At 37.7% G+C, this 13,938-nt stretch overlaps 1 protein-coding gene across 3 annotated transcripts; it reads right to left on the reverse strand.

The window, feature by feature from the left end:
• Window positions 1-285: 285 nt before the first annotated feature.
• On the reverse strand, window positions 286-5,110 carry LOC107785397 (BOI-related E3 ubiquitin-protein ligase 1). 3 transcript variants are annotated; one of them, XR_001647852.2, is made up of 6 exons: window positions 4,738-5,110; window positions 4,377-4,489; window positions 1,985-2,346; window positions 1,036-1,524; window positions 731-867; window positions 286-545 (listed from the first exon to the last, which is right to left on the reverse strand). XR_001647852.2 is itself a non-coding variant. In XM_016606698.2 (5 exons), the coding sequence occupies exons 2-5, from the start codon at window positions 4,483-4,485 to the stop codon at window positions 513-515; spliced, it is 993 nt and encodes a 330-aa protein (XP_016462184.1). In that variant the 5' UTR covers window positions 4,486-4,489; window positions 4,738-5,110; the 3' UTR covers window positions 286-512. The 3 variants fall into 3 exon arrangements, 2 of the variants coding, with proteins under 2 accessions (XP_016462184.1, XP_016462183.1); XM_016606698.2 differs by lacking the exon at window positions 731-867; XM_016606697.2 differs by lacking the exon at window positions 286-545 and having other exon boundaries at window positions 859-1,524.
• Window positions 5,111-13,938: the final 8,828 nt, after the last annotated feature.

Raw genomic sequence — 13,938 nt, forward strand, 5'->3', positions numbered from 1 at the left:
AAGATTCATGTCCCTGAAGTACGAAGCTCCTTATAATTTCCAAGACCATATTCTTTGGAAAATAACTGTTATACTGTTGCTTCGTATTCCTCCTTACTCCCTCCTCCATCCTAGGCTCCTAGCGTAATTTTCTTAATTTAACTAAACAAGAATACTAAGGACAGAATTATGTGTGTTTTATTTGAAGGATCTTATAAGATCAAGATAGATGACATTATGTGAGAGACGAAAAAGATAACTCATTCTGGAATAAAGGGAGTAAATAGTATTTAAAAAAACTTAATATAATAAAAGGTAAGGCATTCACTGCTAGTGCTCTATTATAATTATAAGGGAAAGGACAACACAAGATGTTTAGTTTGAAGACCATATGCAAAGGAGTCATTTCCCACCAAAGTTCTACTACTACACTATTTAATGACTACAAAGAACGTTCCTAACACAAACAAGGCGGCCAATTAGGCAACAAATTGACCCCATCACACTATAGATTTTCATCTAATCTCCTTATGCTAGGTTTTCATCCTTTTCCTTCTCCATTTTTTCTGCGTTAAAACAAAACAAATTAGTCGTCATTAATTTAAAGTATGTATGACAAGTGAAATGGAACAGTAAATCTAGGAGACTTTGGAAGAATGCATCTAGACAGATTCATAATATAGATTCATATACTTATTTTAGTAAAAAAATTGCTTCTTATTTAACTTCTTGTTGCCATAAGCATCTTTACCATTTTTGTTGTTACTTGCAACTTGCAAATATCCAGAGCTACCATATCTCCTACTGCAGTGGTCCATAATGGGTTTTACCCCCTGCTAAGCATAAGAAACAATGCCCAATCCAGAAAAAAGACCACCCTCGTTTCAACTGTTTTGTATTCATATAGTTAAGAAATGCACCATTCATGATTGTAATAAACATAACAGCCTATTCATAAATTAAACATTCCTCCCTTAATTCAAAGATGATGATGATTGCAAGTGTTCGTATACGTCTTCATGACATGTAAACTTGAACACTTGCAGTCTTCATTACCTGGCATACTGGGCAACTATCAATAAACCCTTCACATTCTTTACAAAGACACAAGTGTCTGCATGGAAATAGCAAGACACTGACTTCTTTACTCTTGCAAGCTCTGCATTTTAGCTGCTGTATTTGGGGTACTTGGTCTTGCGAACCGCCTGCCAAACCAAGGTGGTTCGTACTTGAGGCAGCATCATTTACTTCACTATCTCCGCAGCCTTCCTGAACTTGCATGGAACCATGGGCCATGGCCAGCTGAATATTGCTTTTCAGGGCATTGGCAACCGATTCGTTGTACTTTGCTCTGTAATGCCATGATTGAGCTTCTACAGTAATCTGCTTTATTCTCTCCCCAAGTTCCTTGTTCTTGCGGTTCAAATTGCCTATTTCAAGATCTTTCTCATATAATCTCTTGTTAACTTCTTTTTGCAAGGAGTTCAGTAAAGATACTGTCTGTCGATGAATCAACTCCCGCATGCCCTTCATCATATTATCTTCCTGAGATACCAAGGATGCATCAGTAATGGCAAAGGACTAAAACTTAAGAAAATACAATTTCAATGCAGAAAGATACAAAACATATTAGTTGACTATCCAACCTCCAAGTCATTTCTCACACTATTAAATGCCACTAAGTATCAACGTTTGCCCAATTCTAAGAAATAAAATAGAGCACCAACCTTGTGGGGATGCATACATGGAAATGCTCTTAATCATAGAATCAACAACTTTTAGAAGTAAAATCCCGGCAAATTGAAAGATACATAATGATGACTAGATGTATATGAAACCCTTTATCAGGAGGTAGACATAGATATCAAGAATGGATAGTAAAGAAACGTATTCCTTTTTCATACACTTGTGTAACTTAATCCAGATCAATCAAAAATTTAACATGCCAAATTTCGGACAAAGTTAATAATTACATCACGCTTTCTCAAAACAATAATTGCATTACCTGCACTTTTATGTACCGATCAAATCCTTCTCTTTGCCTGTCAATCTCAAGTTTAAAACCACTGTCTATCGGAAGAAAAGCAAGAAGGGCTGCTTTCATGTTCTCAGGAGCAGAAGTGACTGAGGAATTACGTTCTTTTTCCTCATAAGAAAGTCTGAGTCCAGTTGATACAGTATTTGGATTCAAAATGCTTCCAGCTTGATCCACTTCATTCTGACAAAAGTTGTTATTCAAGGATATCTTAAGCTTTTGCTGGCTATAGTTTGGTTCAGCATCCCGGACTCTTTTGGTGGGGTGAATTGCAGCAGATGGGTGTTCATTCACTGTGTTGCTTATCGGGTATCCACTACACCCAACGTTAACTGAAAAAGATGAATAAAAAATGTCCATGAGATCCGAGGAAAATAAGACCAGGAAATATTAACACCACCCTGTTTATTTTTTTCTTAATAAGGATTAACACCACTCTGTCCAGAACTAGACAGATGTGGTTAAATTTCTTCAGGGAAAAACCACACAAAGGAGCACCAAAGAAAGGAAAATCAGCAAATAAGTGCGCAAAACAATGCATGCTCGTTGATAGAAAGCGTTAAAACTCTCTAATTTGGTTGTTTTTGGGGGGGGGGTTTCCGGCGAAGCGGTATCCTCCCCTGACTGAAGCACATAGAGAAAATCTAATCTACCATGCCTGAGTTAGATAAAAGCAAAGAACTCTATCTTTTGACAAAAGGATGAAGATACATTCGGCACATAAAATTTGACTTCTTAAATATTCATAATCCAAGAAAGTAGTACTTATGGAACGGTAGTAGTACAAATTATAAAGTAATAGTTTTAGCTAAGTACACTAATTAACTGTCTCTGAATATAAAACAAGTATCATATACATAATCAGAATAACAAATAGAGTGAGTATTGACATCATCATAAGCATTAACGGTACTCTTTCCATTGCCCCCTTACCCAGAAGTGACTAAGTTGCATACTGTTTGTGTGTAGCGCGTACCTTTATTGGTCAGATATCAAAATGATACTGTCCCAAATCAGGTATCATATCGAACAGAGTCCTTAAATTTAAATGGTAGAAAATAATAAGAGAATATGAATGTGCTTCATCTTGAAGACATTCTGGCCATACAGTCACTATTTCCTTTTCTGGACAGTTGCAAGGCTCACCGTTCACCGGCCACAACTAATACACCAATGGAACCTCGTCTAACAGCTACAGATAAAGATTTATTTCATGGAAGTAACAAATAAGATTGAGCGGAAGGGACAGAATGAATACCCAACCCTCCTTTACCTCGAGTTCGAATCGTTTGCTCCAGACAACAATTCCCAACTCATTATTTGGACTTTTGTTTCAAATAGAATTAAGTCACAAAAACATAATGACATATTCAGACTAAAAAAGCTCTAGGTTTTAGCATGAGCTACTCAACTGTCTGAAGATATCTCGCAAAAGGTTACATGCACTCTAATCTGAGATATGCAAGACATGTTTAAAGTCTACGAAAATCAAATAGATCTAAAAGATAAAGCTGAAGAAAGAAACAACAAAGACGATCTCAGTTTCCTCAAGTGATCTGAACAAGAACAACAGACACCTATCATTTAATGTCTTCCTTGCATTCTTCAAATTTACATTAAAACAAGTCTTCGGCCCATCTCCTAGAATGGTTCCACGTAAAGAGAGATTTTATAAAATCAGCATAAGCTCAAAACCTTCACCAACATATAGTCGTGAAATGTATTTCCTACATGCTGGCTTCTTCTCCTGTCTCCTCTTTCTACCCAATTTTAGGTCTCAACATGATAGACCAAAGACGTTGAAGAGAATGCTAATAGTGCAGGCGATCATTATCATGAGCCACTGGTGCAACTTGTCTATTCTAATTCTCTAGGATTTCCTGATTAGACACTCAACCAAGTGCCAATGCCTCACCTCAGGCTTTAGGCATTGGAGGTGCCGAACAACCACAAAGACAAGGTACTCTCCACTTATGCCCTGGAACAATTTTAATTCATCTGGCAGAGGTGCAATACAAGCCTATGGCCTAGTTTTCACTCGGAGGAGTCGCCATAACACTAATACAGATCAGTTCGTATCAACCTTCTGGAATTGCTTTAATTCAAGAACTAGAAAGTTATGCAAAGCCATGCTGAACATGGAAATTCAAAGACACACACAGACACAAAAAAAAAAAAACATAGAGACTGCATTAACAATCAATCTACCAGATTCCTGACGAAAAATCAAGCAGAAAAAAGCAACATAAAAGAGGAAAATCATGAATCAAATTAGTGAGTACTTGTTATATTGCAAAACAAAAATTCTTATTGGAGTCTGAAGGATGTAAAATTATTGTGGAGAAGCAATTGGGAAACTCACAATCACCAAACAATTGCAGCTGAGGTAATGCACTCGCGTCGTACTGAAAACAATTCCCCTCGAATAATGCTGGAAACAAAGTGTTGCCTTTACTTCCTTCTCCAAACATATTCCTGAAAATTTATAGTAGGATCAACAGAATCTCAATAAACTACAACCTCTAGAGTTAATAACTATTAAAAAACCACAAGTGGATACCCTTTTAGAGGCTAAACCCTAACAATGGTTCCACAAATGAAATACATGCGATCGATCGACTCGGCAAACATAAAAACGAACATCCCATGTCCCAAAATGGGCATAAAAACAACAGAAAATTTAAAAAGTGCCCAGAAAATAAGAATAAAAACAGATGGGGTACCTCAAAAACTGGAAATGTCAGAGAAGTAGCGGCAGATCTGAAAGAGCGATTATTAGTAAGAAGAAATAGTGGAGAAGAGGAAGAAAGGGAGAGAAAAGAGGAAAGAGAAGTGGGGGAGAGGATTAGGAAGAAGCATAATAATAATAATAACAGTAGATGGAGAGAAGTGGTGGTGGTGTAATAGTTGTGGGGAAAGGTTTCGGTTAAGAAAAACGATTCCATTCGTTGGTTTTGGCGTTGGAATTGGTGTTGGTGATGCAAATCACAAGACTCGTTGAAGAAATCTTGCCCTTTTCCTTGCCTTGTTAGTATAATCTCTCTCTCTCTCACTTTCTCTTTCATAATACTCTTGTCTTTGGCAGCTTTCTTTTCGTTTTCCCACCAGTTTTTTAATTTATTTCGGTTACGTTCTGCTCCATTGAATTCACCTTATTACCCCTCGCCCTCCCCCCAACTCTCCAATATGTTACACCTAATAGGGTACCTAATCAATCACCTATTATCTCTTATTTTTTCTTGGTACATATATCACGAGTATAAATTGAAAGTTTGTGGTCAATCTAAATTGGCAGTGCAGGTAAGTTACCTCTAAATTAATAAATGATTTATTGGAGTTAGACCAATTATAAAAAATTGAAGAAATTTTATTTTTATTGGTGATAAATTTTTAATTCTATTTAAAAAGGATGTAATTCAATAAACATAGAATATCGTTAAGAAAAACAATAAAATTCAATTAAAGATCAATATAATTTATGGATTGGGCCTATCATTTTTAAGCCTTCAATTTTCGTTATTGATTAATAAAAATATTTTTGATAAATTCTTTCACAATTGTTCATCATACTCATAAAATATGAAAGACTTGGGTCTTATCCACTACTTTCTTGGTATGGTAGTGTAAGGCATTGTCTTATCTTTCGTTAGAAATATGCCCTAGATCTCTTGCCCCGTACAAATATGTTTGATCATCGTCCTTTGGCCACTCCTTTTTAGAGGTGGAGCCAGGATTTTGAAGCTAATGGGTTCGAGATTTTATTCATTCTAAGTTACTGGGTTCTAAATTAATAATTTGTACATATTCAATACATTTTTAAAGGCAAATATAGAATATGAATCAAAACTACTGAATTCGGCCGAATCCGCGTCTGAAGCTCTAGCTCCGCCCTTGCTCCTCTTAATAGTGGTAACGAGCTTCCCAAAATTCATCTCAAAGACACTCGCTCACCATAACACTTATATGAGTTTTTGTATTAAATATCAATCGCCTTTACTCCTCTCATTGTATCGTATGTAACACTTATAAATGCAATCCTAATTTGATTATTTTTTATTTGTTATCGGCTTATTCCTATCTACTGGATTAATTACTGGCTCAACTACACTATTTTTGAAAAAAAAATGGCATTTTAAATCCAAAGAATTTAGTATATCATTGCTTCAAAGCTATTTCGCTAGCGGGCAAATTACTAAATCTAGGCATGGGGTATTTAATTAATATTGGGACAATTTTTAGATAGGTAAGTGAATGGGAACATAGTAGCTAGAAAGGGTATAATAGTAAAGTTGGAATGATGCCATAGTTACTTCCAAAGGGGTTCTTGTCTGCATTGCAGGTGGTGGTCGGTCCTAGCCAGGCCAACAACCATCCAACCCAAAAAATGACATTTATGAGTGGAACCCAAACTCTCAACAAATCACTTTTTTTAATTATTAATTAGTAAAAAGGGCAAAGGAGATGGATGAGACGTGAAGAATCACGAGGAAAATTTGGTAATCTAATTGATTGAACATGTGGCCATGATATAATATAATGATGATAAGCATCCGGTCCACACGTACAGACACACACACACAGAGTAAGGTGGTTCCAATTAACGTGACAGAGGAGTCAGTAGACACGCATGTGACACATGACTTCAAAGCCGGCTGCGACCACTCCACTTTGTGGGACCCAATAGCGTTTCTTTTATTGATTTTTCACTTGACTAAATTCGAATTTGAGCCGAAAAATCTCAAAACACTCACAAAGAAAAGCAATCTCGTACTTAGGTGTTACATCCCAACCTTAGGTGGTGCGACCTACACACAACGTTCAAAGGCTTGTGCGAACTGACGTTCATACTTTACATCTTCTTAACCATGAAACCCGGGCCAACAAGGCCTTCATATACTAATACCAGAATTAAAATGCGTACAGCTGACTTGCAAAACAAACATTGACATATCATACATGTTCACAATTGTAATCGGGTCATGCCCCACCCTTCTACGTCCAACCAAACTCAAGTCAGCAAGCCTCTAACGGTACCAAAAGAAATAAAAATATACACATATACACAACTTGATCGGGACACTGCCCTACCGTATCCAAAATGATTAAAACATATACTTCAGTACTTATTGACTCTTAAACATCTACTCCGGATAAGTGGAGAGCGTGCGACAACTAACAGCTGAAACGCGCACCTACTGGGAAGGGACATCGCCAGACCTATCTTTACCTGTGGGTATGAACACAGCGCCCAAAGGAAAAATGGGGCGTCAGTACGGGAAATGTGCTGAATATGTAAGACTAAGAAGATATGTAAGCCCAAGACATAATATAAGAGATGTGAATACATGCTTATATTAAATACAAGCCACCGGGGAGTAAACTGTAAAAACTATAAAACTTAGAAGTATGCATGTTTTATGAAAGGTTAAACCACTCATGGAGATTATGCATTAGATGTAATAGAATATTACTCAGACACTCTTTGGGGCATATCATTCATATCGTACCCAGCCTCGTAGAGGACTCGGTAAAGTTTATCTTATTATCACACCGTACCCGGCCTCAAGGGATCTCGGGTGTACTCGGTCTCAAGAGGACTCGATTGTACTCGGCCACACAAGGGCTCGATAATATTTTATATCATATTACTTCGTACCCGACCTCTTAGAGGACTCGGTCGTACCCAGTCACACAAGGGCTCGACCGTACCCGACCGGCTATGTGTGTGTGTGTGTGTGTGTGTGTGTGTGTGTGTGTGTGTGTGTGTGTGTGTGTGTGTGAGAGAGAGAGAGAGAGAGAGAGAGAGAGAGAGAGAGAGAGAGAGAGAGAGAGAGAGAGAGAGAGAGAGAGAGAGAGAGAGTGTGTGTGTGAGAGTACAATGTAGAGTCAATTTCAAGAGACACTAAGATGAAATTTAGGATGAATCATATTTCTCCGACTTCGGGACCAGGAGCGGCTCTAAAGGCTTGGACAGTGAGGTCGTTGCCTTAGACCTCCAATATTTAAAGGCCTCAAATTTATTTTAAATTCTTATTATTATTACTATATATTACATAATTTACATACATTATTACCATAAAGAAAAGTGATACAATATATTTTTTTATTATTTGATTGAGGTTATTTTATACCAATAAGTTTATAAATTATGATAATTTTTTTCACTGATTAATTAGTATATTTGCTTTACTCTTCAATTTTAATTTTATTCTTTTTATATAGGAATTAAGTTATATATATCGACAACATAATGAATTACTTTTACAATATTATCTGAAACTGCATGAACAAAAAAGTATCCATGCATCGGTTTTCTTTTAGTATAATTCGACATATTATATTAGGTTATTTACAATTTATTTTAGATATTTATCAATAAGTGCTACTTAATAGAATGAACTGCAACTATTACTTAAATTGATCAAAATGAGTAAATATTTTTGACATCGTTAATGCTCAAAACTTAAGTTATTACGTTATGTACGTTTATTTCTTTTTCTTGTCTATGATGATAGCCAAATCAAAATTGTTGGACCTCAACCCGATAGTCCACCACTTATTTTTCGTGCTCTTCTTCATTTTTAAAAAAAAAATTAGCAATTTTTTGTCTAAAATGATTAATTTCTTGTTTGGAAAGCAATTTTTGTTGTTAGTGTAAATATCTTATAAAATAAATTTAAAAGTCTCGCAATATAGTTTCGTTTTGGGCCACGTAATCCGTTAAGCTGCCCATGTTTGGGACATTATATAGAAACAATACAAACCTGATAGAAATGTTACCAATGAGAAAGCATGAGAGCAGGGGCAACGTTGCTGAGAACAACTTAGAACAAACAAATCTTACCACACATGGATCCTTTTTAGAAAGAGATACGCTTACATAAATCATGCCAATAAAGAGAGCCGTCTTACATATCTTGTTCTAGAGCTAGTTACGCTTCTATGATGGTTATTTTGCCTCCAACAAATCTCCAAAATCAGTGTAACGAGATAATAAATATTCCAGTGACAATTCCAAGCTCCTTCATGATAGATCCTACTATATACACTTTTGATTGCCTTAGACTGCTTTGAAAATTCTAAGAGGGTGTTGAGAGCATTTTGGAAGAACTAATGTTGGTGGTAGTTTCTAGATTGAGTGAGAAAGAGTTACACTGCCTTTATAGATATCACACCAAATCTAAGAAATTCCGTCGCTGCTACATGCAAAATGAGTTGCCCCGCACTGGCTACAGCGCCCGGTGGGACAGCTGGCGCAATCTGGTCACATACAATCACCTCTTTGCCCCGATAATGTGTCACCATCTGATTGGTTGTACACAAAGCATCATAAAACTTTCAACCTTCACATGTTGGGGTCTAACACTAGGAATCAAAGTCTAAATATTTGATACTTACCATTCCACTCGTAATTCTTACTTTCGTTAGTATTCCTATGTTGGCCTATCACATCCATTTTTGAACAAAGTTATAAGCTAAGGAGTAATATGTTGTACATGACAAGTGATACCTAATTTTGGTCGGGATTTAATCGGAACTTGGAAGTCCAGTATGTGATTTACCAAATTTGGAAGACTAATAGATGTATATACTTGTATTATTTTAGACTGCCTTTTTCCTGGTATGAATTCAATTGGCAAAATAGCAACTCAAAAACAAACATAATGGTTAGGTAACATGGTGATTACTGAAGCAAAGTAGAGACAGATTGCTCTTTAATCTTTATTAATGTCAATACATTACACAGTCGTTTAAATTGAGTTATTTCTCCATTTTTTAAAATAGATCTTGGAACATCTGCTGTCAAAGTTGAATGTTTAGCATTATAGCATATGTTTCATATCTGGAATGTTAAATTAGGTCTCACCCTCTTTTTTACTGCTCTCATTCCTTAGTTTAATAGAATTGCCTTTTTTGTTAAAAAAAAAAAAAAAAATGTGTTTACCTAAATGTATATGGTCAAAACCGGGTTTGCCCTTCGAGATTGGGACATGATGGATCAAGGTTTGTCATTGTAATATCGAGCCATGATGCAGAGTTTGGTTGTCGAGCTCGAGCCCCAGAAACCAATCTAGATCGAGATCGGCCAAGATCGAGCTCGAGACATCGAGGTCGAACAAATAGAGATCGGCCAAGAACGAGCTCAAGCTCCAGAAACCAATCAGGATCGAGGTCGGTCAAGATCGAGATCGAGCCAAGAAACAAAAAGCCGTTGTAGCCGCAATTAGGGGGAGAATCTCGGCAGAAATCACAGCTTGAATCAAGGAAAAACTAATTAATTAATTTATCATGGGATCCCCACTATGTATTTTTAATTATATCTAAAATGAAATTTCCCCACTATATTAAGAGTTGTTATCATTTGTAGAAGGGAACATTCATTTTGAGATATACAGAAAAGAGAGCAAATACTATCCTTTTATGGCTTTGGATATTTAGTCATATTTTTTTTTCTACCAATCGTTCTTCACTCAATTTGAAGGTGATAAAACTTGAAGGCTTAAGCTAACTAGTTCATTCGGTTTGCATTCATTTCCTTTATAACTAATTTCTATATTCATTTACATATCTTTCCCAATTTGTATCAATTTATATCACGTATCCTTAGAACTACGTATAAATTCAACTCTATCCATTTTTCGGGTAAACAGTTTGGCGCCCACTGTGGGGCTAAGGATAATAGTGGTTATTTGGTACGAATCTCTGTAAAACATACTATTTTACACTTGCTCTTGGAAGTATCTTTGATTTCAGATTAAAAATTACGAACTCTCAATTAATGGCCCTACCTATCGATAACGAAATTAGCCATCAATATGAGAATAACAACCTGATGCCCAGGGATGAAAGGCCAACCGTTGACCCCATTAGAACTCGGGCCGTAGATCCAATTGATGTTAATTCGCATGTGGCCATTAGAGCGAACCAATATTCCGACCCCGAAAGCAGCATTCATGGTAGAACTCGATCTATAGTTCGAAATACCCAAAATGTTGGAGAAGACGGGATCGACCTGCTTATGATTTTCGAAATATTGCAAGCTCAACAGGTAGTGATAGCTCAGTTGCAAAGCCAAACCCAGGCACCGAGCAGGCCAGAGCCCGGTCCACCTCGAGAAGTCACCCACAAAACGGAGCCAGCTGTAGTAAGGTCAAATGAACAAGAATAGATGACTAACCCCGAAATTATAAAGATGCTTGAGGAACTGACAAAATGGATAGAGTCATGAGAAAAAAGGATTGAAGCAAACGACAAAAAATTAGAAACTTATAACTCCATGGTTGATAAGATCCCGGGGGCACCACCAATATTTAAGGGTTTGGATTCCAAAAAGTTCGTACAAAAGCCCTTCCCCCCAAGCGCAGCTCCCAAACCAATCCCCAAGAAGTTCCGCATACCCGAAATTCCTAAATATAATGGAACGACCGACCCCAACGAATATGTCACCTCTTACGCATGTGCCATTAAAGGGAACGATCTAGAGGACAACGAGATCGAATCCGTATTATTAAAGAAATTCGGGGAAATTCTGTCAAAGGGAGCAATGATATGGTATCATAATTTACCACCTAACTCTATCGATTCTTTTGCCATACTTGCAGATTCTTTTGTAAAAGCACACGCCAGAGCCATAAAGACCGAGATCAGAAAATTGGACCTTTTCAAGTAAGGCAAAAAGATAACGAGATGCTAAGAGAGTTTGTATCTTGTTTCCAAATAGAACGAATGGATCTACCACCGGTCACGGATGATTGGGCCGTTCAAGCTTTCACCGATGGACTAAACGAACGAAGCTCAACGGCTTCACAGTAGTTAAAGCAAAACTTGATTGAGTACCCGGCTGCTACCTGGGCCGATGTACATAATTGATACCAATCGAAGATTAGAGTCGAAGACGACCAGTTTGGGGTCTCTTCTGGGTCCGTTAATAAAAGGGACATCAACCGAGAACCGAGGTCGAACAAGGACTGATACCGGCCGTATAATGGAGATCGTAGGGGTAGCGAACCAGGACGCAACTCCGTATGAGGTGAAAGGAGAAATGATCGAGGCCAAGGGTCTCGAGGGATGATGAACAAGAATGGTTTCGACAGGCATACCGGACCTAAGGAAGCACCACGATTGTTAGACTATAACTTTAACATTGATGCATCCTCCATTGTATTGGCTATCAGATGTATCAAAGATATTAAATGGCCTCGACCTCTGCAGACTGCTCCAGCCCAGAGAAATCCCAATCAAATGTGCAAGTATCATGTCACCCATGGCCACAGAACGGTTAGCCCGGTTATTCAATGAAGGACACCTTCGAGAGTTTTTAAGTGACTGGGCCAAGAATCATTTCAAAAACAGAGAGTTCAATAGACAAAACGAACAAGAAGAGCCACAACACATTATCCACATGAACATCGGAGGATCGATGTCCCCTAGGGCCAGTGCTTAAATGCACTAAGATGTCGATTGTAAGAGAGAAGCGATCTCGAGCTCAGGATTACATACCAAAAGGAACCTTGTCTTTTAATGACGAAGACGCAGAAGGAGTCATGCAGCCCCATAATTATGCACTTGTAATATCTGTACTTATGAATAAAACTCAAGTTAAGCGTGTGTTAATTGATCCAGGTAGTTCGGCCAACATCATTTGATCGAGGGTCGTAGAGCATCATTCGGCATCACCCTTCGTGCATTAACACTCTCCCTTACCATAATGCAATGCATAAATAAAAATAGGAAGATAAAATAACAAGTACAAACCTTACTTCAACATTTGGTTCCATAATATCAATCTCAACTTTGAAATAAAAACTCAATTATCACCAGAAAATTTCCGTAAACATGATAAAAACGATAATTTGAACAACACTAGTATAACACGTAACAATTTGGCATAGGAATGAGACAATATCAGAAAAACAGAGAAATATGAAAAAACAGGTAAATTGGCGGCGCATAGGTACTCGTCACCTCACATATACGCCGCTCACATGAATTTCACTTAGCAAATAATCTAAGGTTCCTAATTCCCTCAAGTCAGGGTTAGACACAACACTTACCTCGCTCCGAAGGCCACTTAATTCTCAATCACACATTTTCCTTTGGAATTTACCTCCAAACCACCCGTATCTATTCAAAAATGACTCAATAATATTAAATATTGCTAAAGGAATCAATTATATTGCATAAATTAAATTTCTCAATTTTTCCTCCAAAAAGTCGAAAAATCGACCCCGGGCCCGCTTGGTCAAAACTCGAGGTTCGGACCAAAATTCTTTTACCCATTCACCCCCGAGCCCGAATATGTAATTAGTTTTGGAATCTGATCTCAAATTGAGGTCTAAATTCTCAAATTCCCGAAATTTCTAGTTTCTACCCTAACCCCTAATTCTACCACAAAACTCTAGATTTTTAGGTTGAATTCTAGTAAAATAAAGTAAAAGATTGAAAGAAACGAATTAAGGAACACTTACCTTTGATTTGGAAAAAAAAATATCTTTGAAAAATCGCCCTAGGCCTCCTACCTTTTTTAAAACAAAAAGAAAAATGGCTGGAGTCCGAAATAAATGCTCACTGCTCAGCGACCTTTGCACCTGTGCATCTGCATGTGCGGACGAAATATGCGCTTCTGCGGAGAAGGACTGGGCCAACTGGGGTCGCACCTGCGGACAGGGTTCCGCTTCTGCAGTCCTGCTCCTGCGGAGAAAAGTCTGCATCTGCGAAAATATGAAGTCCAGGCCTGGGTCGCATCTGCGGGGCCTTCGCTCGCACCTGCGACCAAAGGCTCGCAGGTGCGAGCATACCAAATTTGGTGCACCAGCAGCCTTGTTGAGGTTTGAACTCAACTCGCGCATCGCCCGAATGGCACCCGAGCCCTCGGGCTCCAAACCAAATTCTTAAAAATAAATAATTTTTAAACTTTTAATTTT

The sequence above is a fragment of the Nicotiana tabacum genome, chromosome 4 (genome assembly GCF_000715075.1).
Source record: "Nicotiana tabacum cultivar K326 chromosome 4, ASM71507v2, whole genome shotgun sequence".
In the NCBI taxonomy this organism is placed as follows: Eukaryota; Viridiplantae; Streptophyta; class Magnoliopsida; order Solanales; family Solanaceae; genus Nicotiana; species Nicotiana tabacum.